Source organism: Bombina bombina, chromosome 3 (assembly GCF_027579735.1).
Source record: "Bombina bombina isolate aBomBom1 chromosome 3, aBomBom1.pri, whole genome shotgun sequence".
Lineage (NCBI taxonomy): Eukaryota > Metazoa > Chordata > Amphibia > Anura > Bombinatoridae > Bombina > Bombina bombina.
This window is the reverse complement of record NC_069501.1, coordinates 598,022,862-598,049,821: the sequence shown is the minus strand read 5'-3', so window position 1 is coordinate 598,049,821 and position 26,960 is coordinate 598,022,862. Positions and strand designations below refer to the sequence as shown.

Genomic DNA, 26,960 nt, shown 5'->3' with positions numbered 1-26,960 from the left:
GGGGATGAAAAGGTAAGCAGTAGCTTATGTAAGGTTATGTCATGTCATTAGTGTGGTCATTGATGATGTCATGCAAAGCTCACAAGGGGTTAAAAAACAGGTACACTCTCTGCTCTGGTGTTTACAGAAGAATAATTCTAAAAACCAAACTCTAAATATACCGCAATTCTCCCAAATACGGTTAGTATGAATCAAAAGAGAAAAAAAGCAGGGTGCTATATCATAACTCTATAGCACCAGTTCGGAGCACCTCTGCTTTTTTTTCTGTTTTAAAACTCCCAAGGGGGGGAAGTGATGGAAGTTTAAGTTAGGAAGTTCAATTCTTTTAAACGTTTGATAAAAATTAAACACACAACAAAAACATAATTTATGTAAGAACTTACCTGATAAATTCATTTCTTTCATATTAGCAAGAGTCCATGAGCTAGTGACGTATGGGATATACATTCCTACCAGGAGGGGCAAAGTTTCCCAAACCTCAAAATGCCTATAAATACACCCCTCACCACACCCACAAATCAGTTTAACGAATAGCCAAGAAGTGGGGTGATAAGAAAAAAGTGCGAAAGCATAAAAAATAAGGAATTGGAATAATTGTGCTTTATACAAAAAAATCATAACCACTATAAAAAGGGTGGGCCTCATGGACTCTTGCTAATATGAAAGAAATGAATTTATCAGGTAAGTTCTTACATAAATTATGTTTTCTTTCATGTAATTAGCAAGAGTCCATGAGCTAGTGACGTATGGGATAATGAATACCCAAGATGTGAAACTTCCACGCAAGAGTCACTAGAGAGGGAGGGATAAAAATAAAGACAGCCAATTCCGCTGAAAAACCATCCACACCCCAAAATAAAGTTTCAATCTTATAATGAAAAAAAACCCTGAAAATATAAGCAGAAGAATCAAACTGAAACAGCTGCCTGAAGTACTTTTCTACCAAAAACTGCTTCAGAAGAAGAAAACACATCAAAATGGTAGAATTTAGTAAAAGTATGCAAAGAAGACCAAGTTGCTGATTTGCAAATCTGATCAACCGAAGCTTCATTCCTAAACGCCCAGGAAGTAGAAACTGACCTAGTAGAATGAGCTGTAATCCTTTGAGGCGGAGTTTTACCCGACTCAACATAAGCATGATGAATCAAAGACTTTAACCAAGATGCCAAAGAAATGGCAGAAGCCTTCTGGCCTTTCCTGGAACCGGAAAAGATAACAAATAGACGAGAAGTCTTTCGGAAATCTTTAGTAGCTTCAACATAATATTTCAAAGCTCTAACTACATCCAAAGAATGCAACGATCTTTCCTTAGAATTCTTAGGATTAGGACACAATGAAGGAACCACAATTTCTCTACTAATGTTGTTAGAATTCACAACCTTAGGTAAAAATTTAAATGAAGTTCGCAACACCGCCTTATCCTGATGAAAAATCAGAAAAGGAGACTCACAAGAAAGAGCAGATAATTCAGAAACTCTTCTAGCAGAAGAGATGGCCAAAAGAAACAAAACTTTCCAAGAAAGTAATTTAATATCCAGCGAATGCATAGGTTCAAACGGAGGAGCTTGAAGAGCCCCCAGAACCAAATTCAAACTCCAAGGAGGAGAAATTAACTTAATGACAGATTTTATACGAACCAAAGCCTGTACAAAACAATGAATATCAGGAAGATTAGCAATTTTTCTGTGAAACAGCACAGAAAGAGCAGAAATTTGTCCTTTCAAGGAACTTGCAGACAAACCTTTATCCAGACCATCCTGAAGAAACTGTAAAATTCTAGGAATTCTAAAAGAATGCCAAGAAAATGATGAGAACACCAAGAAATGTAAGTCTTCCAGACTCGATAATATATCTTCCTAGACACAGATTTACGAGCCTGTAACATAGTATTAATTACGGAGTCAGAGAAACCTCTATGACTGAGAATCAAGCGTTCAATCTCCATACCTTCAAATTTAAGGATTTGAGATCCTGATGGAAAAATGGGCCTTGAGATAGAAGGTCTCGTCTTAACGGAAGAGTCCAAGGTTGGCAACTGGCCATCCGAACAAGATCCGCATACCAAAACCTGTGAGGCCATGCTGGAGCATCCAGCAGTACAAACGAACGCTCCTTTAGAATCTTGGAAATCACTCTTGGAAGAAGAACTAGAGGCGGAAAGATATAGGCAGGATGATACTTCCAGGGAAGTGACACTGCATCCACTGCTTCCGCCTGAGGATCCCTGGATCTGGACCGATACCTGGGAAGCTTCTTGTTTAGATGAGAAGCCATCAGATCTATTTCTGGAAGTCCCCACATTTGAACAATCTGAAGAAATACCTCTGGGTGAAGAGACCATTCGCCCGGATGTAAAGTCTGGCGACTGAGATAATCCGCTTCCCAATTGTCTATACCTGGGATGTGAACCGCAGAAATTAGACAGGAGCTGGATTCCGCCAATGCAAGTATTCGAGATACTTCTTTCATAGCCAGAGGACTGTGAGTCCTTCCTTGATGATTGACATATGCCACGGTTGTGACATTGTCCGTCTGAAAACAAATGAACGACTCTCTCTTTAGAAGAGGCCACGACTGAAGAGCTCTGAAAATCGCACGGAGTTCCAAAATGTTGATTGGTAATCTCGCCTCCTGAGATTCCCAAACCCCCTGTGCTGTCAGAGACCCCCATACAGCTCCCCAACCTGTCAGACTTGCATCTGTTGAGATCACAGTCCAGGTCGGAAGAACAAAAGAAGCCCCCTGAACTAAACGATGGTGGTCTGTCCACCACGTCAGAGAGTGTCGTACAATCAGTTTTAAAGATATTAATTGTGATATCTTTGTATAATCCCTGCACCACTGGTTCAGCATACAGAGCTGAAGAGGTCGCATGTGAAAACGAGCAAAGGGGATCGCGTCCGATGCAGCAGTCATAAGACCTAGAATTTCCATGCATAAGGCTACCGAAGGGAATGATTGAGACTGAAGGTTTCGACAAGCTGAAACCAATTTCAGACGTCTCTTGTCCGTCAAAGACAGAGTCATAGACACTGAATCTATCTGGAAACCTAAAAAGGTTACCCTTGTCTGAGGAATCAATGAACTCTTTGGTAAATTGATCCTCCAACCATGTTCTTGAAGAAACGATACAAGTCGATTCGTATGAGATTCTGCTAAATGTGAAGACTGAGCAAGTACCAAGATATCGTCCAAATAAGGAAATACCACAATACCCTGTTCTCTGATTACAGATAGAAGGGCACCGAGAACCTTTGTAAAAATCCTTGGAGCTGTTGCTAGGCCAAACGGCAGAGCCACAAACTGGTAATGCTTGTCTAGAAAAGAGAATCTCAGAAACTGAAAATGATCTGGATGAATCGGAATGTGCAGATATGCATCTAGTAAATCTATTGTGGACATATAATGCCCTTGCTGAACAAAAGGCAGAATATTCCTTATAGTTACCATTTTGAATGTTGGTATTCTTACATAACAATTCAATATTTTTAAATCCAGAACTGGTCTGAAGGAATTCTCCTTCTTTGGTACAATGAATAGATTTGAGTAAAACCCCAGACCCTGTTCCAGAACTGGAACTGGCACAATTACTCCAGCCAACTCTAGATCTGAAACACATTTCAGAAACGCTTGAGCCTTCACTGGATTTATTGGAACGCGAGAAAGAAAAAATCTTCTTGCAGGAGGCCTTATCTTGAAACCTATTCTGTACCCTTGTGAAACAATGTTCTGAATCCAAAGACTGTGAATCGAATTGATCCAAATTTCTTTGAAAAATCGTAATCTGCCCCCTACCAGCTGGGCTGGAATGAGGGCCGCACCTTCATGTGGACTTGGGAGCTGGCTTTGGCTTTCTAAAAGGCTTGGATTTATTCCAGACTGGAGATGGTTTCCAAACAGAAACCGTTCCTGTAGGGGAAGGATCAGGCTTTTGTTCCTTATTCTGACGTAAGGAACGAAAACGATTAGCAGCCCTATATTTACCTTTAGATTTTTTATCCTGTGGTAAAAAAGTTCCTTTCCCCCCCAGTAACAGTTGAAATAATAAAATCCAACTGTGAACCAAACAATTTATTACCTTGGAAAGAAAGGGAAAGCAAAGTTGATTTAGAAGACATATCAGCATTCCAAGTTTTAAGCCATAAAGCTCTTCTAGCTAAAATAGCTAAAGACATATACCTGACATCAACCATAATGATATCAAAGATGGCATCACAAATAAAGTTATTAGCATGTTGAAGAAGATTAACAATGCTATGAGTATTATGATCTGTTACTTGTTGTGCTAAAGCCTCCAACCAGAAAGTTGAAGCTGCAGCAACATCCGCCAAAGATATAGCAGGTCTAAGAAGATTCCCTGAACATAAATAAGCTTTTCTAAGAAAGGATTCAATTTTCCTATCTAAAGGATCCTTAAAGGAAGTACTATCTGCCGTAGGAATAGTAGTACGTTTAGCAAGAGTAGAGATAGCCCCATCAACTTTAGGGATTTTGTCCCAAAACTCTAATCTGTCAGCTGGCACAGGATACAATTTCTTAAACCTTTTAGAAGGAGTAAATGAATTACCCAGATTATTCCATTCCCTGGAAATTACTTCAGAAATAGCATCAGGGACGGGAAAAACTTCCGGAATAACTACAGGAGGTTTAAAAACCGTATTTAAACGTTTAGATTTAGTATCAAGAGGACCAGATTCCTCTATTTCTAATGCAATTAAGACTTCTTTAAGTAAAGAACGAATAAATTCCATTTTAAATAAATATGAAGATTTATCAGTGTCAATCTCTGAAACAGAATCCTCTGAACCAGAAAAGTCATCATCAGAAACAGAATCCTCTGAACCAGAAAAATCATCATCAGAAACAGAATCAGAATGATGATGTTCATTTAAAAATTCATCTGAAAAATGAGAAGCTTTAAAAGACCTCTTACTGGAAGGAGGAATAACAGCCATAGCCTTCCTAATAGACTTAGAAACAAAATCTCTTATGTTAACAGGAACACCCTGAGTATTAGATGTTGATGGAACAGCAACAGGTAATGGAACATTACTAAAGGAAATATTATCTGCATTAGCAAGTTTATCATGACATTCATCACAAACAGATGGAGGGACAGTTACCACAAGTTTACAACAAATGCACTTAACTTTGGTAGATCCAGCATCAGGCAGCGATTTTCCAGAAGTAGCTTCTGATCCAGGGTCAATCTGAGACATCTTGCAATATGTAATAGAAAAAAACAACATATAAAGCAAAATTTATCAAATTCCTTAAATGACAGTTTCAGGAATGGGAAAAAATGCCAATGAACAAGCTTCTAGCAACCAGAAGCAAATAAACAACGAGACTTAAATAATGTGGAGACAATAATGACGCCCATATTTTTTAGCGCCAAAAAAGACGCCCACATTATTTGGCGCCTAAATGCTTTTGGCGCCAAAAATAACGCCACATCCGGCGACGCCGACATCTTTGGTGCAAAAACGTCAAAAAAATTACGCAAACACAAACAACTTCCGGCGACAAGTATGACGCCGGAAATGACTAAGAAAATTTTTTGCGCCAAAAAAGTCTGCGCCAAGAATGACGCAATAAAATGAAGCATTTTCAGCCCCCGCGAGCCTAACAGCCCACAGGAAAAAAGTCAAATTTTAAGGTAAGAAAAATGTATTATTCATATGCATTATCCCAAATAATGAAACTGACTGTCTGAAATAAGGAATATTGAACATCCTGAATCAAGGCAAATAAATGTTTAAACACATATATTTAGAACTTTATATAAAAGTGCCCAACCATAGCTTAGAGTGTCAAAAAAAATAAGACTTACTTACCCCAGGACACTCATCTACATGTAGTAGAAAGCCAAACCAGTACTGAAACGAGAATCAGTAGAGGTAATGGTATATATAAGAGTATATTGTCGATCTGAAAAGGGAGGTAAGAGATGAATCTCTACGACCGATAACAGAGAACCTATGAAATAGATCCCGTAGAAAGAGATCATTGAATTCAAATAGGCAATACTCTCTTCACATCCCTCTGACATTCACTGCACACTGAGAGGAAAACCGGGCTCCAGCCTGCTGCGAAGCGCATATCAACGTAGAATCTAGCACAAACTTACTTCACCACCTCCATGGGAGGCAAAGTTTGTAAAACTGATTTGTGGGTGTGGTGAGGGGTGTATTTATAGGCATTTTGAGGTTTGGGAAACTTTGCCCCTCCTGGTAGGAATGTATATCCCATACGTCACTAGCTGATGCTCATGGACTCTTGCTAATTACATGAAAGAAACCAACATTTAGATGTAGCTCTCTCTCAAATAAAGATAACTTACCCTAGTGCAAACATGGAAACATGAAGTATATTCTCTCCCCGGAAGTCTAAGTAAAATACTGCACCTATGATAATTACAGTAGAAACATTAAAACAAATTAAATACAGTTTATCTCCTCATCAGTACATATTACTTTTTTAAACCAGTTATATATGTTTTTATTATACCATGAATTTACATAGTGCTGACAGATTAAACTTTACTATAGATTTTATTTTTGATGCAAAAGTCAACACAATTAGTTCAAAAGTGTTTTTTTATCAGTTTGTTTCAATTGTTTTATATAGAAGCATGAATAAAAACAAAATACTTTAAGAAACTATTTTCCATAAGTAACATGGATCAGCATAGCACTATTACACATACAAGTGAACAAGAATTATTTAGGTAATTGGATAACAGTTTTTTATGTGACAATCAAATGCTTCTTTAGAATACTTTGAATAATTCAGTGAAACAGACCAAGAACCATTTTGTAGCTGAATTAATGTATATATTTTCTATTGGAAACTTACCTGCAGATATAGCTATAGTTGTGGACAGGATGTAATTCACACTTGCAATCAGAGCAGAATCATATAGCTGAGAAGCTTGGGTCAAAAATCTATGTTAGATATGAAAAGAAACTGAAATTATTTAAGAAGTTATAAAAAGTTATGTTAGGTATACGTTGTTTAGCTAGACCAATATTTTAAATGATGGTAATATGTGTATAAAGGCAAAGCATTCTTGTATATAAACAAACAGTGTATTAATACAAGTGAAAAGGGCCAGTACGCTCTCCAAAAAAAGTAAATAAACATATTAAAAAAGTTTGTATGTAAAAGGACAGTAAATTCAAAATTAAATTTTCATGATCCAGACAGAGTATGCAGTTTTAACCAACATTTCAAATTACTTCCATTACCAAATCTGCTTTGTTCCCTTGGTATCCTTTGTTAAATAGTATACATAGGTATGCTCAGAAGAAGAAATGCACTGCCAGGAGCTAGCTGCTGATTGGTGGCTGCTCATATATGACTCTTGTCACTGACTCACCAGATTGTGTTCAGCTAGCTCCCAGTAGTGCATTGCTGCTCCTGAGCCTATCTAGGTATGCTTTTCAACAACGGACACAAATAAATTGCTTTGATTTTACTGTCCCTTTAATATCTTTATGAAGTGGTTGTACTTTTGCTTAAAGGGACAGTCTACACCAGAATTTTTATTGTTTTAAAAGATAGATAATCCCTTTATTACCCATTCCCCAGTTTTGCATAACCAACACAGTTATATTAATATACTTTTAACATCTGTGATTATCTTGTATCTAAGCCTCTGCAAACTGACCCTTTATTTCAGTTCTTTTGACAGACTTGCAGTTTAGCCAATCAGTGCCTGCTCCCAGATAACTTCACGTGCACAAGCACAGTGTTATCTATATGAAACACATGAACTAACACCCTCTAGTGGTGAAAAACTGTTAAAATTCATTCTGAAAAGAGGTGGCCTTCAAGGTCTAAGAAATTAGCATATGAACCTCCTAGGTTAAGCTTTCAACTAAGAATACCAAGAGAACAAAGCAAAATTGGTGATAAAAGTAAATTGGAAAATTGTTTAAAATTACATGCTCTATCTGAATCATGAAAGTTTATTTTGGCCTAGACTGTCCCTTTAACTTTCCAATAGTGTAGTCGACTAATGGGAAAGTACGTAAGTGGCTGACAGTTTTGTTTTCTGGAGCATCATAAATATGGACTTACGATGCTTGGGCAACAGCTGTAGCCACCATGCACACAACCATGATGTAGAAGATTGGATACCCCAACTGCATAGTGCCACGAATGGAGACAAAGATCATGCCAGCTAGTGCTTTGACAGTCACAACGGTTGTTGATCCTACATAAAAACAAAAAATAGCACAACCATATTTGCAATGGATCACATATAATATCAAATAATACATTGAAAAATGTATACTACACATCTGTACGTTGTTTGAAAGACAAGTTACATTTATTTTTTTAATGTGCTCAGTTTATATAACAGTATGCAGTGCTAATTCACATTGTGCACTGATATTTATGGAACAGACAGTATCTTTAAAACGAACACCTAAGTAAAGGTAATACATCGGCACAGAATATCTTTACATAGCAAACAGTGCAGTTTTTATTTGACAGCCTTATTTAGTTTAGAAACTTGCAGAACCTTTCATTTGTACTTATGTATAATGTACCCTATGAATTTGATACTGGTGGGTTTGATATAGGCTTTCCTTTAAGGCTGAAAATAATAATAAAAAGCTATTTGTAAAATAGTACAATATACAATATAGTACAACAGACACCTTTGTTTATGTAACAGGAAATTCAATGTAAAGCAAAAAAAATGACACAGTAAAACACAAATGAAATCTGTGTATTTCTCACATTAGTGTAATAACAACAACATGCTCTAACATATAAGAACATATACTTTTTACATTTTATGTCCCATTAAATTAGAATTTGGAAACTAACAGGGAGTGAATGTTTTTTTCCCAAATGATTTTGTGGGATAGGAGCTCACTGACTAACAGTGACAACTTCCAGAATGTTATTGGTAAACTGACACACCATAAGCCTAATTTTTCAGCTCTGAAACATCTGCTAAAAAGTAATAACAAAAACTGAAATATATTTTAGCATCTCCCATTTATAAGCATAAAATATGACAGTAACGTCCATTTAACTTTAAATAAACAATGTTCTCTAACCTTTAAAGGATATGAAACATTTTCTTTAATGATTCAGATAGAGCATGCGATTTAAAACAACTTTCCAATTTCCTTCTATTATCAATTTTTCTTCATTCTCCTGGTATCTTTTGCTGAAAAGCAGGGATATAAGCTAGGGGCCAGCCCATTTCTAGAGCATTATATGGCAGCAGTTTTGCAAGAATGTTATCCATTTGCAAGAGCACTAGATGATGGCAGCCCTATTTCCTGCCATATAGTGCTCTAGATGCCTACCCAGGTATCTCTTCAACACAGAATATTAAGGGGATGAAACAAAATTTGATAATAGAAGTAAATTGAAAACTTGTTTAAATGCTCTGTCTGAATCACAAAAGATTAAATATCCCTTTAAGCAGAATTTATCAAGCAAAGATTAAAAAATATAAAACAAGAATCAAGAGCAATGTAGATATAAGTGCAAACACTTTATGAATCCAAAGGTCATATATGGAAGAAAGTAAAATGAAAGCATTGCTGGGATGCATTCACTTACCTAATAGAGCAACCAACAAGAGGATAACAATCATGTAATTGGCATTCTTCTCTTTGTAGAAATACAGAAGGAAACAGAATGCTAAGATCTCCACCAACTAAAAAACAGGATGAATCATTAACATGTACAGTTTATAAACACAAACCTATCATTTGCAAATATAAATTATAATAAGGAATGCCAACAGGAAATACATTTTAAGATGTAGTAACAATTTTGAAAGTGATATAAAAAACACTCAGCTCGATCAAGTGCTCTTCTGTTTTTGCGCTCCAAGGTAATTTTTTTTTAATTGCTCAAGCGACAGTCTAGGGGGCGCTAACATCTGCATGTCGGATAGCATGGGTGCGCTAAACCGCTCACTAATAGACTTTTTTAGCATGCTTTATACTTTTAATGGGTAGTGAAGGGACCAATATCAGCGTGCGCATTGCGCTTGTATTACAAGTAATGAGTTAAGTGCTATCCTTGAGCACAATCGAAAATACTGCTGTAAAATGTACTGTTCTTTAAAACCAGAAATACTGTAAATCATTAATAGTATGGAACAGAACTACATAAACTACTTCACTACTTGCTCTTAGCGATTGAACGATACCCAACATTCAGACAGTTTAGCAGTAGTGTGGATGGAAACGGATTGCAATAGGTTCTTAAGTCACTATAGCAGAATCCTGTTTTAAACCGATTTATGAACACAACAGTGCAAGTGTGACTTATGTGTAGATATTAGGGTTTGATTTTACTATGGAAGTATGCCCATCATGCCAAAATACATATGGCATTTATATAGTTAATCAGTGATGAGGATGGATTCTGATTACAATAGGTTAACGGGACAGTAAAGTCAAGTGTGGTGAATTTCTGAGGTATGGTGTGCAGCTGCAATTAGTGGCATTCTAATTACCAAAAACCAAAGGCAAAGCCATACATGCCTGCTATTTACAATCGTTTGTGTCATGATTGAACAAGTGGTATGTACATAATTTTAGTGAGAAACCCAAAGTTTGTTGAAAAGTTAACAATTTTATAAATAAGACCGCATTTGGCAGTGAAATGGTGGCATGAAATATACCAAAATGTTTTTTTGTATCTTTGTCATTGTATACATCTATATCTAAACCCAGTGCTACATAATTTTGCAGTGCTCTACAAATAAATGATACTAATAACAACAACAGGTGGAAGAAGACTGGAAGAGATGTGAATATATACACATATCTCACTTTCTTGCTGCTAGTCTGATAATGTCCCCTATGGTCTCTGAAACACGTTTCATGTTACAGCATAGTAAATAAAAATTAAAGGGAAATGATACCCAAATGTTAAAACACTTAAAAGTGATTCAGCATAGCTGTAAAAAGCTGACTACAAAATATCACCTGAACATCTCTATGTAAAAAAGGAAGATATTTTACCTCAAAATGTCCTAAGTATTCACACCTCATTGTAAAGGACTTTAAGCAGCCAGTCAGTATGCCTGTCCCAGGACTTGCAAGGGAGCGTGCCTCATGCACAATCATGTTATTTCCTTATCCTGTTTAAGGAAGTTTACTATGAAATCTCATGAGATCACAGTTCATGACCTCAGCACTGCTGATGCTGATTGGCTGCTGTTCATTTACCTACAGCTGGGCAGTAACTGAAAGATACATTTTTACACAGCACTTACTCTGGTGAGCTGAGGAAATTGTGAGGTAAAATATCTTCCTTTTTTACATAGAGATGTTCAGGTGATATTTACCTGTCAGCTTTTTACAGTTATACTATATCCCTTTCAAGTGATTTAACATATACGTATTATGTCCCTTTAAACATGAATCCAGGAGTGCTGTTTTTTTCACCTCTGTTATGTTAACTGCTTACCTGTAATTCCATGCAACAACAGCAGCACAATATTGCCACTATCAGCTGGTATATGTGTATGTACATGATGCATGTGTAAGGTGAAAACTATTACAGGATCAATTATTTGACAAGGAGAATTCTGCCGGTCTGTAGATGAGCTGCTAGATGCAAAACTTACCATGTAAAGCAAAAAAGGCCAGCTAACTAAATGCTTGACAATATTCTCCCCAGTCATCTTCTCGTGACTGTTGGGCCCAAACGTGATCAGCAAATAAGTTCCAGCAACAGCCAAACCGCAGCCTATAAAGGACAAGATGTAACGTCCTTTGGGGCACGGAAAGAGAAGACACATACATACATATGAGAGGAAGTTTGGTTAGTGATCATGCAGGTGAAAGCGTTAGTGGATGGATTTATGTAATGGCAAAATCACAGAGGAAAGAAATTTCTCATGCATGGTGTGGTTAGAGAGAGGAGAATGATTTGGATAACATAAACTAAAGAGACATTAAAATAATGTTCCAAATATGCATAATATATATAAGTGATTTAAGAGAAATATTGGAAAAGATTTGCATCCAAAATAAATGTGTAAAAATCATTTAAAACTATCCTTTTATTAGCATGCGATTTGCGATCCTTGAATAGGCATTTCAGAATTATCTCATATTATTCGCTAGGCTGGGTAGGGTATAAATATACACTGACTACTGATAAAAGAATCACTATGTAGCATGTTGGTAGGTCAGTTTTTTGGATCCTACAAAATGTAGCTCAGAGGGTAGAGGGAAAAAAACCCTATTTTTTTTAGAGATAAACTGCAGAAAAATCATTAAGTAAATTATTTCATACACTGCAATTAAATGCAATGTCCCTTTAACTCCTTAACTGCTGAGCCATATCCATCCATGTGCAGAAGTGTTTTTGAGTTTTTAGATGCCCTACTGTAGGTAATTTTTCAGTGAGAAACCCACACACAGATCAAAATGTGTGAAAAAAATGCATATTATTATTATTAAAATTTAATAAACAAGACTGTAAACAATTGTGTGTGGGTTTTTTCTAAACAAAATAGTAAAACGAAAAAGGGGTTGCCCTCATATAAATAAGAGCTTTTGGGTATAGTTACATAACTTTGATATGCACGTAGGGGGCTTCACTTGAGCCTCTACCTAAATAAACGCACATTTATTCATGACAGGGGATCACTGGATCACCTGGTTATTAAAGCTATTATAAGGGCTTTATGTCAAAGAGGGGCTTCTTAGCTTTAAAACAAGCGGTCTCTAGGCCTTTTTGCATTTTGATGGCCTTTTATAAGCACCCCCTTATTAATTATATTATATTATATGTATGTATATATATATATATATATATATATATATATATATATACATATACATACACATACATACATATTCACACACACACACACACACAGATATATATATATAAAAATAAATAAACATTTTAACCCTTTAAGGACACAGCTTTCAGTTTGCTCAATTGTTTTATGACGGAATAATTCCGTCATATGTCCTTAAGAGGTTAAATAAACATGGTTGTAAACAATGGTGTTTTGTTTTTCTTCTAAACTCAATAGTTAAGGGAATGAGGGGTTATCCTTCTATAAATTAGGGCCTTTGGGAACTTTCATATCATGTTGATGTGCACGTAGGGCTCCCATGAGCCTCTATTCAAATGAGCACACATTTATTTACGTCAGGTGATCACTATTACCACATTGATTTCCTAGAGATTAAAACTTATATAGGTGTATTATTTTTAAGAGGGGCTAATGGGCTTTTATGATAAGGGGTGATGGCAGTCTCTAGTCCTTTTTGAAGGCCTATAATAAGTGTAAATATATTTGAATGTGTATGTTTTCACTTAACATGCCCAAGACTCACTTAAAATTCAGGTAATTGTCTTTCAAAAGGTGGGTCTTGGGTGTTTCTAGGGCTTAAAGGGATAGTAAACCCACATTTTTTTCCTTCACAATTCAGATAGAGCATTTAATTTTAAGCAACTTTCTAATTTACTTCTATTATCAATTTTTCTTTGTTTTCTTGCTATCTTTATTTGAAAAGGCAGCAATGAAAGCTTTGGAGCTGGCCTATTTTTCGTTCAGTACCCTGGATAGGGCTTGCTGATTGGTCCCTGCATTTAGCCATCCAATCAGCAGAAGTAACCCAGGTTTTCAACCTAAAATGGGGCGGCTCCAAAGCTTTTATTTATGCTTTTTTAAATAAAGATAGCAAGAGAACAAAGAAAAATTGATAACAGAAGAATAATAGAAAGCTGCGTAAAATTGCATGCTCAATCTGAATTATTAAGGAAAAAAATGGTTTTATTATCCCTTTAAGGGAGCTGAGATAGAGGGGTTTGAATACTTACCTCTAAATCCAGCTCCCTTAAGCTTCTAACTGAATTCCAGCACTTCCCGGTCTCTAGGGCTGGTGATATCACCACCTCCATGTGGGGAAATGATAAACGAAATGTACCTTTAATTTTGTAATATAGTAATGCTGGAAGCTAGCTGGGGATTGGTGGCAACACACATTCCTCTTGTCATAGGCTCGCCAGATGTGTTTAGCTAGCTCACAGTAACCTAACTAGGGATATATACACACATTACAAAATCAGTAAATGTGTAAGTAAAAACTCACATTAATGTCAGAGTTTATATTTTCATTCAAATTTCTCAAAGCCAAATATCAATCCTAATTTACCCCAGGAGGTATTTTGTGACATTTTTGACAAAATGGCATCAATTCTCATAAACCACATCTATAATATCATCAGCATTACATGACATATAATATCATCAGCATTACATGACATATAATATCATCAGCATTACATGACATATAATATCATCAGCATTACATGACATATAATATCATCAGCATTACATGACATATAATATCATCAGCATTACATGACATATAATATCATCAGCATTACATGACATATAATATCATCAGCATTACATGACATATAATATCATCAGCATTACATGACATATAATATCATCAGCATTACATGACATATAATATCATCACATTTAAAAAATAAATAATGATTTAAATGTTAAATACTAGTAAATTAGTAACACTACTAAAATGTATTAACTTGACAAAGACAATCGTATATTTTAAAAGTTAGTTTAGAATTCAAGCTATATTATTCTTTTCTATATTATTTCTATTTACACAAAGATGATTTGGAATGAAGGCAAATGTTATCTTTTTCAGTAAAATTCCCCTCTAATTGCACATTCATTACCTTTGTGCTTAAATTTATAAAGGAACCTTATTATTTCATTGCTGGTAATTTCCTGACTGAATTAATTTAAAATGAAAACAAAGACGACTGCCTTGAATTGCAAATGATAGAAAATGATATTTAGCATTTAAGATTTAGGGTAATTTTATACTCACTTAAGAATTCCTTAGGTTTCCATTTCTCCTTAATAAATATAATTCCTATGATTGAGCTGGCTGCAAAAGCAAAAAAACAAAACAAAACCACAACTTGACATTGCACATTTAGCTATTTTTTTAATTTGCACATTTTGGCTCATGTCACATACTCACAGGTGACACGTGTAAGCCAAATATTTATTTCATGACAGAGAATGCAATAAAAAAAAAGTTTCCAATGTACTTCTATTATCAATTTTTTTTTTCTCATGGTATTCTTTGTTAACCCCTTAACGACTGAGGACGTGCAGGGTACGTCCTCAGAAAAAAGGCAGTTAATGCCTGAGAACGTACCCTGCACGTCCTCAGTGTGGAAAGCAGCTGGAAGCGATCCTGCTCGCTTCCAGCTGCTTTCCGGTTATTGCAGTGATGCCTCGATATGGAGGCATCCTGCAATAACGTTTGTAAGCCATCCGGTGCAGAGAGAGCCACTCTGTGGCCCTCTCTGCACCGGAGATCGGTGGCTACCGGCGTTGGTGGGTGGGAGCCGGACCGGGAGGCGGGTGGCGGCCATCGATGGCCATGTGGATCTGAAGGGGGGCGGGATCGTGGGCGGGGGTGGCTGGGGGCGCGCACGGGCGCGCGCGCGCGTGCACGGGAGGGTGGGGGGGGGCGCGTGCACGGGGAGGGAGCGGGTGGGAACCGCTACACTGCAGAAAATGGGGAAATAAAAAATATAATCAAAATAAAATATATACAATCAGCAAGGTGGTGGGGGTTTGTTTGTGGGGGGTGGGGGGTTGGGGGAAGCTACACTACAGAAAAAAACAAAAAACCCCAAAAAAAAGCACTTTTTATTGTAAACTGGGTACTGGCAGACAGCTGCCAGTACCCAAGATGGCCCCCAATAAGGCAGAGGGGAGGGTTAGAGAGCGGTTTTGGGGGGGATCAGGGAGGTTGGGGGCTAAGGGGGGGATCCTACACAGTAGCATATGTAAATATGCTAAAAAAAAATTCATTTTTTTTTAAAAACTCTTTTATTTTAGTACTGGCAGACTTTCTGCCAGTACTTAAGATGGCGGGGACAATTGTGGGGTGGGGGAGGGAAGGGAGCTGTTTGGGAGGGATCAGGGGGTGGGATGTGTCAGATGGGAGGCTGATCTCTACACTAAAGCTAAAATTAACCCTGCAAGCTCACTACAAACTCCCTAATTAACCCTTTCACTGCTAGCCATAATACACGTGTGAGGCGCAACAGGATTTAGTGGCCTTCTAATTACCAGAAAGCAACGCCAAAGTCATATATGTCTGCTATTTCTGAACAAAGGGGATCCCAGACAAGCATTTACAACCATTTGTGCCATAATTGCACAAGCTGTTTGTAAATGATTTCAGTGAGAAACCTAAAATTGTGAAAAATTTTACGTTTTTTTTAATTTGATCGCATTTGGCGGTGAAATGGTGGCATGAAATATACCAAAATGTGCCTAGATCAATACTTGGGGTTGTCTACTACACTACACTAAAGCTAAAATTAACCCTACAAGCTCCCTAAAAGCTCCCTAATTAACCCCTTAACTGCTGGGCATGATACACTTGTGGTGCGCAGTGGCATTTAGCGGCCTTCTAATTACCAAAAAGCAACGCCAAAGCCATATATGTGTGCTATTTCTGAACAAAGGGGATCCCAGAGAAGAATTTACAACCATTTATGCCATAATTGCACAAGCTGTTTGTAAATGATTTCAGTGAGAAACCTAAAGTTTGTGAAAAAATTCGTGAAAAAGTGAACAATTTTTTGTATTTGATCGCATTTGGCGGTGAAATGGTGGTATGAAATATACCAAAATTGGCCTAGATCAATACTTTGGGATGTCTACTAAAAAAAAATATATACATGTCAAGGGATATTCAGGGATTCCTGAAAGATATCAGTGTTCTAATGTAACTAGCGCTAATTTTGGAAAAAAATGGTTTGGAAATAGCAAAGTGCTACTTGTATTTATGGCCCTATAACTTGCAAAAAAAGCAAAGAACATGTAAACATTGGGTATTTCTAAACTCAGGACAAAATTTAGAAACTATTTAGCATGGGTGTTTTTTGGTGGTTTTAGATATGTAACAGATTTTGGGGGTCAAAGTTAGAAAAAGTGTGTTTTTTTCCATTTTTTCCTCATATTTTATAATTTTTTTTATAGTAAATTATAAGATATGATGAAAATAATGGTATCTTTAGAAAGTCCATTTAATGGCGAGAAAAACGGTATATAATATGTGTGGGTACAGTAAATGAGTAAGAAGAAAATTACAGCTAAACACAAACACTGCAAAAATGTAAAAATAGCCTTGGTCCCAAACGGACAGAAAATGGAAAAGTGCTCTGGTCACTAAGGGGTTAAAGAGAACATCTAGGTAGATAGTGTGCACGTGTCTGTACCACTCTATGGCAGCAGTGTTTGAACAATGTGAAAGAAACATTTTCACAAACGTTTTGCCATATAGTCTCCACACTTCAATGTGCCTGAGGCTACCTACCTGCTTTTCAACAAAGGATACCAAGATAATTAAGTAAATTTGATCATATATTTAAATTAGTTTGTTTTTTAAATATAATATACTATCTGAATTATGAAAGAAACACTTTGGGTTTCATGTTCCTTCAAGAAAAGACAGAAAACCCAAGGCCTGGAATCCTCCTTCTAGATGGGTATAACACTTCGCTTCCTGCAACCATCATTTTATCTTATAATACAGTAGGACAAGGTAAGACAGGAATACTGATGAGTGCTATGTAGGGATATGAGGCAAGATAATGAAATTAACAGCAACTTTGATTTATTGCCACGTATCTTACCTCACCTTAATAGGATTTGCCAACAAAGATTAATAAACCCGTAAAACATGAGGATAAAATATTCATAAACATTAAAGAGACACAAAATATTAAATAAATGCTAGACAGAATGAAGCATTGAAAGAAAAGATTAGTCTGAGAATAACATGTAGATGTATTTTTTAAAGTTTCATTAGCGGTTTAAAAATGTAACAAAATAAGTGTAAAGTTTTAGTGTATATAAAACAATGGGAGCTGCCATGTTGTAACTTAGGTTACCTTCTCTGCTGTGGCCAATTAGGCTTTGAATTGTTGTCCATATGGCACTTTTGTTGTAGCTAGAGTGCTGATTGAAAAACAATTCAAACGTTTAGCTCACAGAAAAAAAATACTTTTAAAGTAGGCGGCAGTGCACAGGGAATTTAAATATAAATTAAATATATATCTATATTAAAATATCACTAATATTCCGGATCTGATTTTAAAAAGGGGAGAGTTCATCATCACTTTGATTTAAGAACACATGGGATGAATTCTTAGAACAGTAAATCACAGACTGGCATTCTGTGGGGGAGTGAAGTGAGGAAAACAATACAAGATGGAGCTACCATGTTTTCATTCACAAACTAGATTGGTGGTCTTCACCCCCAGATGTAAAAACTGACTATCCATATCATTTTATATCTGAAACAGGCACATAAATGTCATTAAAGGGACACTGAACCCAAATTTTTTCTTTCATGATTCATATAGAGCATGCAATCTTAAGCAACGTTCTAATTTACTCCTTTTATAAAATGTTCTTCATTCTCTTGGTATCTTTATTTGAAAAGCAAGAATGTAAGTTTAGATGCCGGGCCATTTTCCATGAACAACCTGGGTTGTCCTTGCTGATTGGACAGCACCAATAAACAAGTGCTGTCCAGGGTCCTGACCAAAAAATTGGCTGGCTCCTTAGCTTAGATGCATTCTTTTTCAAATAAAGATAGCAAAACAGCAAAGAAAAATTGATAATAGGAGTAAATTAGAAAGTTGCTTAAAATTGCATGCTCTATCTGAATCATGAAAGAAAAAATTGGGGTTTAGTGTCCCTTTAAGCTTTAAGAAAGAAATAGAAAAAAACCCCATTATTAATAATATAATCAAAGACTGATGTTTCTGTCCATCTTGTTTGGCGGGCAGAAAAAAAGTGTGATGGTGACCGGAAGATTTAAACCCACTTGAAAGGAGGAGTTCCTGTCTTGGGTTTATTGCTTTGTTCCCTTAATAAAGGGACATTAAACATTAAATACATATCATGCACCCCCTTTAATAACAGGTGTTGCTATATTGGAACCCAGGTTTCACTACAGGTATGTGAAGGAGAGTTGCTCACTGGAATAAACTGAAAGCTAAATTTCAACATGGTGACACCAAAGCCAAGAGGGAGGTGGGAATAACCTGTTTATTAAGCATATTTAGTGTTTATTATTTATTTAGAGGACATCTGTGTTGGAGAGTGCTACCAAAACAAACCAAGATAACATATGTTTGATAAAAAAAGATGCTAAAAAATGTACTGTGACTAATGTCATAAAATGTACTGTACAGAGCTACCACAATGCTTATGACAAACATCGTGGATTCTTACGAAACGAAAATTATATAAAAACAGAATTTATGCTTACCTGATAAATTACTTTCTCCAACGGTGTGTCCGGTCCACGGCGTCATCCATTACTTGTGGGATATTCTCTTCCCCAACAGGAAATGGCAAAGAGCACAGCAAAAGCTGTCCATATAGCCCCTCCTCAGGCTCCGCCCCCCCCGTCATTCGCCCGACGGTTAGGAGAAAAAAAGGAGAAACTATAGGGTGCCGTAGTGACTGTAGTGTATAGAGAAATAAATTTTTTAAACCTGATTAAAAAACCAGGGCGGGCCGTGGACCGGACACACCGTTGGAGAAAGTAATTTATCAGGTAAGCATAAATTCTGTTTTCTCCAACATTGGTGTGTCCGGTCCACGGCGTCATCCATTACTTGTGGGAACCAATACCAAAGCTTTAGGACACGGATGAAGGGAGGGAGCAAATCAGGTTACCTAAACGGAAGGCACCACGGCTTGCAAAACCTTTCTCCCAAAAACAGCCTCCGAAGAAGCAAAAGTATCAAATTTGTAAAATTTGGCAAAAGTGTGCAGAGAAGACCAAGTCGCTGCCTTACATATCTGATCAACAGAAGCCTCGTTCTTGAAGGCCCATGTGGAAGCCACAGCTCTAGTGGAGTGAGCTGTGACTCGTTCAGGAGGCTGCCGTCCGGCAGTCTCATAAGCCAATCGGATAATGCTTTTCAGCCAGAAAGAAAGAGAGGTAGCCGTAGCTTTTTGTCCTCTCCTCTTACCAGAGTAAACGACAAACAAAGATGAGGTTTGTCTAAAATCCTTAGTTGCTTCTAAATAGAACTTTAAAGCACGAACTACATCTAAATTGTGTAACAAACGTTCCTTCTTTGAAACTGGATTCGGACACAGAGAAGGAACAACTATTTCCTGGTTAATATTCCTGTTGGAAACAACCTTCAGAAGAAAACCAGGCTTAGTATGCAAAACGACCTTATCTGAATGGAACACCAGATAGGGTGGATTACACTGCAAAGCAGATAATTCAGAAACTCTTCTTGCAGAAGAAATAGCAACCAAAAACAGAATGTAAGGGTTCAAACGGAACCCCTTGAAGAACTGAAAGAACTAAATTTAGACTCCAAGGAGGAGTCAAGGGTCTGTAAACAGGCTTGATTCTGACCAAAGCCTGTACAAAAGCTTGTACATCTGGCACAGCTGTCAGTCGTTTGTGTAACAAGACAGATAAAGCAGAAATCTGTCCTTTTAGAGAACTCGCTGACAATCCCTTATCCAAACCTTCTTGGAGAAAGGAGAGGATCTTAGGAATTTTAATCTTACTCCAGGAGAATCCCTTGGATTCAGACCAACAGATACATTTTTTCCATATTTTATGGTAAATCTTTCTAGTCACAGGTTTTCTGGCTTGGACCAGAGTATCTATCACTGAATCTGAAAACCCACGCTTGGATAAAATCAAACATTCAATTTCCAAGCAGTCAGCTGCAGAGAAACTAGATTTGGATGTTCGAATGGACCTTGTACTAGAAGATCCTGTCTCAAAGGTAGCTTCCATGGTGGAGCCGATGACATATTCACCAGGTCTGCATACCAAGTCCTGCGTGGCCACGCAGGAGCTATCAGAATCACCAAGGCCCTCTCCTGTTTGATCCTGGCTACAAGCCTGGGAAGGAGAGGGAACGGTGGAAACGCATAAGCTAGGTTGAACGACCAAGGCGCCACTAATGCATCCACTAGAGTCGCCTTGGGATCCCTGGATCTGGACCCGTAGCAAGGAACCTTGAAGTTCTGACGAGATGCCATCAGATCCATGTCTGGAATGCCCCATAATTGAGTCAACTGGGCAAAAACCTGCGGGTGGAGTTCCCACTCCCCGGATGGAAAGTCTGACGACTCAGATAATCCGCCTCCCAGTTGTCTACTCCTGGGATGTGAATTGCAGATAGGTGGCAGGAGTGATCCTCCGCCCATTTGATGATTTTGGATACCTCTCTCATCGCCAAGGAACTCCTTGTTCCCCCCTGATGGTTGATGTAAGCTACAGTCGTCATGTTGTCTGACTGGAATCTTATGAATCCGGCCTTCGCTAGTTGAGGCCAAGCCCGGAGAGCATTGAATATCGCTCTCAGTTCCAGGATGTTTATCGGGAGAAGGGACTCTTCCCGAGACCATAGACCCTGAGCTTTCAGGTAATCCCAGACCGCGCCCCAGCCTAATAGACTGGCGTCGGTCGTGACAATGACCCACTCTGGTCTGCGGAAACTCATTCCCTGAGACAGGTGATCCTGGGACAACCACCAACGGAGTGAGTCTCTGGTCATCTGGTCTACTTGAATCTTTGGAGACAAGTCTGCATAGTCCCCATTCCACTGATTGAGCATGCACAGTTGTAATGGTCTTAGATGAATTCGAGCAAAAGGAACTATGTCCATTGCTGCAACCATCAACCCTACTACTTCCATGCACTGAGCTATGGAAGGCTGCAGAATAGAGTGAAGAACTTGACAAGCGTTTAGAAGCTTTGACTTTCTGACTTCTGTCAGGAAGATCTTCATTTCTAAAGAATCTATTATTGTTCCCAAAAAGGGAACTCTTGTCGACGGAGACAGGGAACTCTTTTCTACGTTCACCTTCCACCCGTGAGATCTGAGAAAGGCTAGAACAATGTCTGTATGAGCCTTTGCCTTGGAAAGAGACGACGCTTGAATTAGAATGTCGTCCAGATAAGGTGCCACTGCAACGCCCCTTGGTCTTAGAACCGCCAGAAGGGACCCAAGCACCTTTGTGAAAATTCTGGGAGCAGTGGCTAGTCCGAATGGGAGAGCCACGAACTGATAATGTTTGTCCAGAAAGGCGAACCTTAGGAACTGATGATGATCATTGTGGATAGGAATATGTAGATACGCATCCTTTAAATCCACGGTAGTCATATATTGACCCTCTCGGATTGTAGGTAAAATTGTTCGAATGGTTTCCATTTTGAACGATGGAACTCTGAGAAATTTGTTTAGAATTTTTAAATCCAGAATTGGTCTGAAAGTTCCCTCTTTTTTGGGAACTACAAACAGGTTTGAGTAAAACCCCTGACCTTGTTCCACAGCTGGAACTGGGTGTATCACTCCCATCTTTAACAGGTCTTCTACACAATGTAAGAATGCCTGTCTCTTTATTTGGTTTGAAGATAAGTGAGACATGTGGAACCTTCCCCTTGGGGGTAGTTCCTTGAATTCTAGAAGATAACCCTGAGAGACTATTTCTAGTGCCCAGGGATCCTGAACATCTCTTGCCCAAGCCTGAGCAAAGAGAGAGAGTCTGCCCCCTACTAGATCCGGTCTCGGATCGGGGGCTACCCCTTCATGCTGTCTTGGTAGCAGCAGCAGGCTTCTTGGCCTGTTTACCCTTGTTCCAGCCTTGCATTGGTTTCCAAGCTGGTTTAGTCTGGGAAGCGTTACCCTCTTGTCTAGAGGCTGCAGAGTTGGAAGCCGGTCCGTTCCTGAAATTGCGAAAGGAACGAAAATTGGACTTATTCTTAGCCTTGAAAGGCCTATCTTGTGGGAGGGCATGGCCCTTTCCCCCAGTGATGTCTGAAATAATTTCTTTCAATTCTGGCCCAAAAAGGGTCTTACCTTTGAAAGGGATATTAAGCAATTTTGTCTTGGAAGATACATCCTCCGACCAAGACTTTAGCCAGAGTGCTCTGCGCGCCACAATTGCAAACCCTGAATTTTTCGCCGCTAATCTCGCTAACTGCAAAGCGGCATCTAAAATAAAGGCATTAGCTAACTTAAGTGCGTGAATTCTGTCCATGACCTCCTCATATGGAGTCTCCTTACTGAGCGACTTTTCCAGTTCCTCGAACCAGAAACACGCCGCTGTAGTGACAGGAATAATGCACGAAATTGGTTGAAGGAGGTAACCTTGCTGTACAAAAATCTTTTTAAGCAAAACCTCCAATTTTTTATCCATAGGATCTTTGAAAGCACAATTGTCCTCAATGGGAATAGTCGTGCGTTTGGCTAGTGTAGAAACCGCCCCCTCGACCTTAGGGACTGTTTGCCATGTGTCCTTCCTGGGGTCGACCATGGGGAACAATTTCTTAAATATAGGAAGAGGGACAAAAGGTATGCCTGGCTTCTCCCACTCCTTATTCACTATGTCCGCCACCCTTTTAGGTATCGGAAAGGCATCAGGGTGCACCGGGACCTCTAGGAATTTGTCCATCTTGCACAATTTTTCTGGGATGACCAAATTGTCACAATCATCCAGAGTAGATAGCACCTCCTTAAAGGGACAGTCAAGGCCCAAAAAAACTTTTATTTTTCAAATAGGGCATGTAATTTTAAACAACTTTCCAATTTACTTTTATCAACAATTTTGCTTTGTTCTCTTGGTATTCTAGTTGAGAGCAAACCTAGAAAGGCTCATATGATAATTTCTAAGCCCTTGAAGGCCGCCTCTAATCACATGCTTTTGTATTTGCTTTTCACAGCAGGGGAGAGTAGTTCAGGTAAACCATATAGATAGCATTGTGATCACGCCCGTGAGTTGTGGCAGACACTGCACTAATTGGCTAAACTGCAAGTCAATAGATAATAACTAAAAGTCATGTGATTAGGGGCGGTCAGAAGATGCTTAGATACAAGATAGTCACAACAGTAAAAAGTGTATTAATATAACAGTGTTGGTTATGCAAAACTGGGGAATGGGTAATAAAGGGATTATCTATCTTTTTAAACAACAAAAATTCTGGTGTTGACTGTCCCTTTAAGTAATGCGCGGAGATGCTCTAATTTAAATTTAAATGTCACAACATCAGGTTCTGCCTGCTGAGAAATTCTTCCTGTATCAGAAATTTCTCCATCTGACAAACCCTCCCTCACTGCCACTTCAGACTGGTGTGAGGGTATGACAGATAAATTATCATCAGCGCCCTCCTGCTCTACAGTGTTTAAAACAGAACAATCACGCTTTCTCTGAAATGCTGGCATTTTGGATAAAATATTAGCTATGGAGTTATCCATTACTGCCGTCAATTATTGCATAGTAACAAGCATTGGCGCGCTAGAAGTACTAGGGGTCGCCTGCGCGGGCATAACTGGTATGGACACAGAAGGAGAGGATGCAGAACTATCCCTACTTCCTTCATTTGAGGAATCATCCTGGGCAACCTTACTAAATGTGACAGTACTGTCCTTACTTTGTTTGGAAGCCATGGCACAATTATCACATACATTTGAAGGGGGAACCACCTTGGCCTCCATACATACAGAACATGATCTATCTGAAGGTACAGACATGTTAGACAGGCTTAAACGGGTTAATAAAGCACAAAAACCGTTTTTAAACAAAACCGTTACTGTCTCTTTAAATGTTAAACAGAGCACACTTTATTACTGAATATGTGAAAAACTATGAAGGAATTATCCAATCCTTACCAAATTTTCACCACAGTGTCTTAATGCATTCAAAGTATTGCACCCCAATTTTCAAGCTTTTAACCCTTAAAATGCGGAAAACTGAGCCATTTGCAATTTTAACCCCACTACAGTCCCAGCCACAGCGTTTGTTGTGACTTCACCTATCCCGGGGGGGTATACGATACCAATTCAAGCCTTCCAGGAACGTTTTCAGTAGATACCAGACCCTCTCACATGCAGCTGCATGCACTGCACTCAAACGAAACTGCGCAATAATGGCGCGAAAATGAGGCTCCTACAGTGAAAGGCCCTTCCTGCCTGGAAAGGTGTCTTAACTAGTGCCTGGTGTTAAAAACGTTCCCCAAATAATAAAAAGTGTGAAATCCACTTCAAACTGTAAATAATACCTAAATAAGCAATCGATTTAGCCCTTAAGAGTGTCCACCAGTTAATAGCCCATAATAAGCCCTTTATTCTTTCTGAGTCTAAGAAAATGGCTTACCGATCCACATGAGGGAAAATGACAGCCTTCCAGCATTACACAGTCTTGTTAGAAAAATGGCTAGTCATACCTTGAGCAGAAAAGTCTGCAAACTGTCCCCCCCAACTGAAGTTCTCTGGGCTCAACAGTCCTGCGTGGGAACAGCAATTGATTTTAGTTACTGCTGCTATAATCATACTCCTCTTTTAAACAGAACTCTTCATCTCTTTCTGTTTCAGAGTAAATAGCACAACCAGTACTATTTCAAAATAACAAACTTTTGATAGAAGAATAAAAAACTACAACTAAACACCACATACTCTTCACCATCTCCGTGGAGATGCTACTTGTTCAGAGCGGCAAAGAGAATGACTGGGGGGCGGAGCCTGAGGAGGTGCTATATGGACAGCTTTTGCTGTGCTCTTTGCCATTTCCTGTTGGGGAAGAGAATATCCCACAAGTAATGGATGACGCCGTGGACCGGACACACCAATGTTGGAGAAACAAGCCACAAAGAACATTTTTGTACTCAGTTTGTCAGCATTGCTGTTGATACCTAAGAACTGGCACATGCTTTCATTTATGGGGAGTTGGCTGTAAGTGAAAATACAAAAATTCCAATATGCATTAGTAGATAGCTCTAGAGCTATGTATGACTGTGATGACATCATTATGCATGCACACATTAAGCAGAACTTATGTACACATTAACATCAGTGCTCCGCTGCATGCATGTAATAAAATAAAATATGCAGCACTATCACTGGAACATTCAGAATAGGTATGTAATATCTTTAAGCCTAGGGTCAAATAGATTGCGATCAAACTGGATAGTTCAGTGTTTGAACCAACTGTCCAGTAAAAATAAAAATTTATTTTTATTTTTACATCCCTGTTGTGGTGCATGGCAAAGAAGTGCCACAGCTTTTTGGTAATGCTCCTCTATACAGCATCATTTAGTAAGCAGCTTGTCACATTCCTGTATAGCTGTAAAGTGCAGCAGACCCATTATTCTCCTCCTCAAAATGGCTTTTGCATTGAACCCCCACATGTATGGTGCTTGAAAGACAGCACATCATTGAGCATGGAAACAGTTACCAGAGAAAGCAGCAATGTTAAGGTAAGGGCTTAAGGGCTAGCACAGTAAAGCTGGTATGTGGCTGACAAATAGACTGCTGGTCAATAGATAAGACAGGAGGCCTAGTGTGGTCATGTGACTGAAAGAGGGGCTTGTAGGGTGTGGGTATGATCTGACGACTGAAGTGGGCATGATGCTGACATGGGCAGAGCCAGTGGTCTGATCTGAGGTTTGATGTGGTTGACAGAAGTTAAAGGGTCTTGGCATCGTATCTGAGGTATATATTTGTCTCTTGCTGCAGGACCAGGGGTATAATTTGAGGTCTCTTGTAGGAATGTGGCGGAGAGTGTGACTAGAGTGTCAGGGACTGCTCAGAGGTGCTGTAAGTGGCTAAAAGTGGGACTTCAGGAGTATGAGTGTGAACTTATGAAAGAGAGGACCAGGACTCTGAATCAAGATCTCATGTGGACATACTGCTGAGATGGGCTGCAGGGCAAAGGGTCTGATCTGAGGTTTGATGTGGTAATGTGGCTTAAAACAGAAACAAGTAAATTAAGGCTAGCACTGCTGTCCCTTGGACAAGTATTTATGCTGCATCACATTTAAGTGCTTTAACATTTGGGTATCATGTCCCTTTAACAGAGCATTACCTTGTTCAGTCAATCA

The 26,960-nt window shown here is 38.5% G+C and overlaps 1 protein-coding gene across 2 annotated transcripts in view; it reads right to left on the bottom strand.

Moving 5' to 3' along the window:
* The window catches only part of LOC128653728 (NIPA-like protein 3), a 55,709-nt gene that overhangs the window by 9,977 nt on the left and 18,772 nt on the right, over positions 1-26,960 (bottom strand). The window contains exons 5-10 of one of the 2 annotated variants that reach the window (XM_053707191.1): positions 14,886-14,945; positions 11,621-11,766; positions 9,595-9,691; positions 8,086-8,221; positions 6,859-6,947; positions 6,344-6,407 (exon numbers count right to left, since the gene is read on the bottom strand). In XM_053707191.1, coding sequence (XP_053563166.1) covers positions 6,344-6,407; positions 6,859-6,947; positions 8,086-8,221; positions 9,595-9,691; positions 11,621-11,766; positions 14,886-14,945 — 592 coding nt within the window. The remainder of the gene's footprint in view (positions 1-6,343; positions 6,408-6,858; positions 6,948-8,085; positions 8,222-9,594; positions 9,692-11,620; positions 11,767-14,885; positions 14,946-26,960) is intronic. The other variant, XM_053707192.1, reaches the window with a different exon arrangement.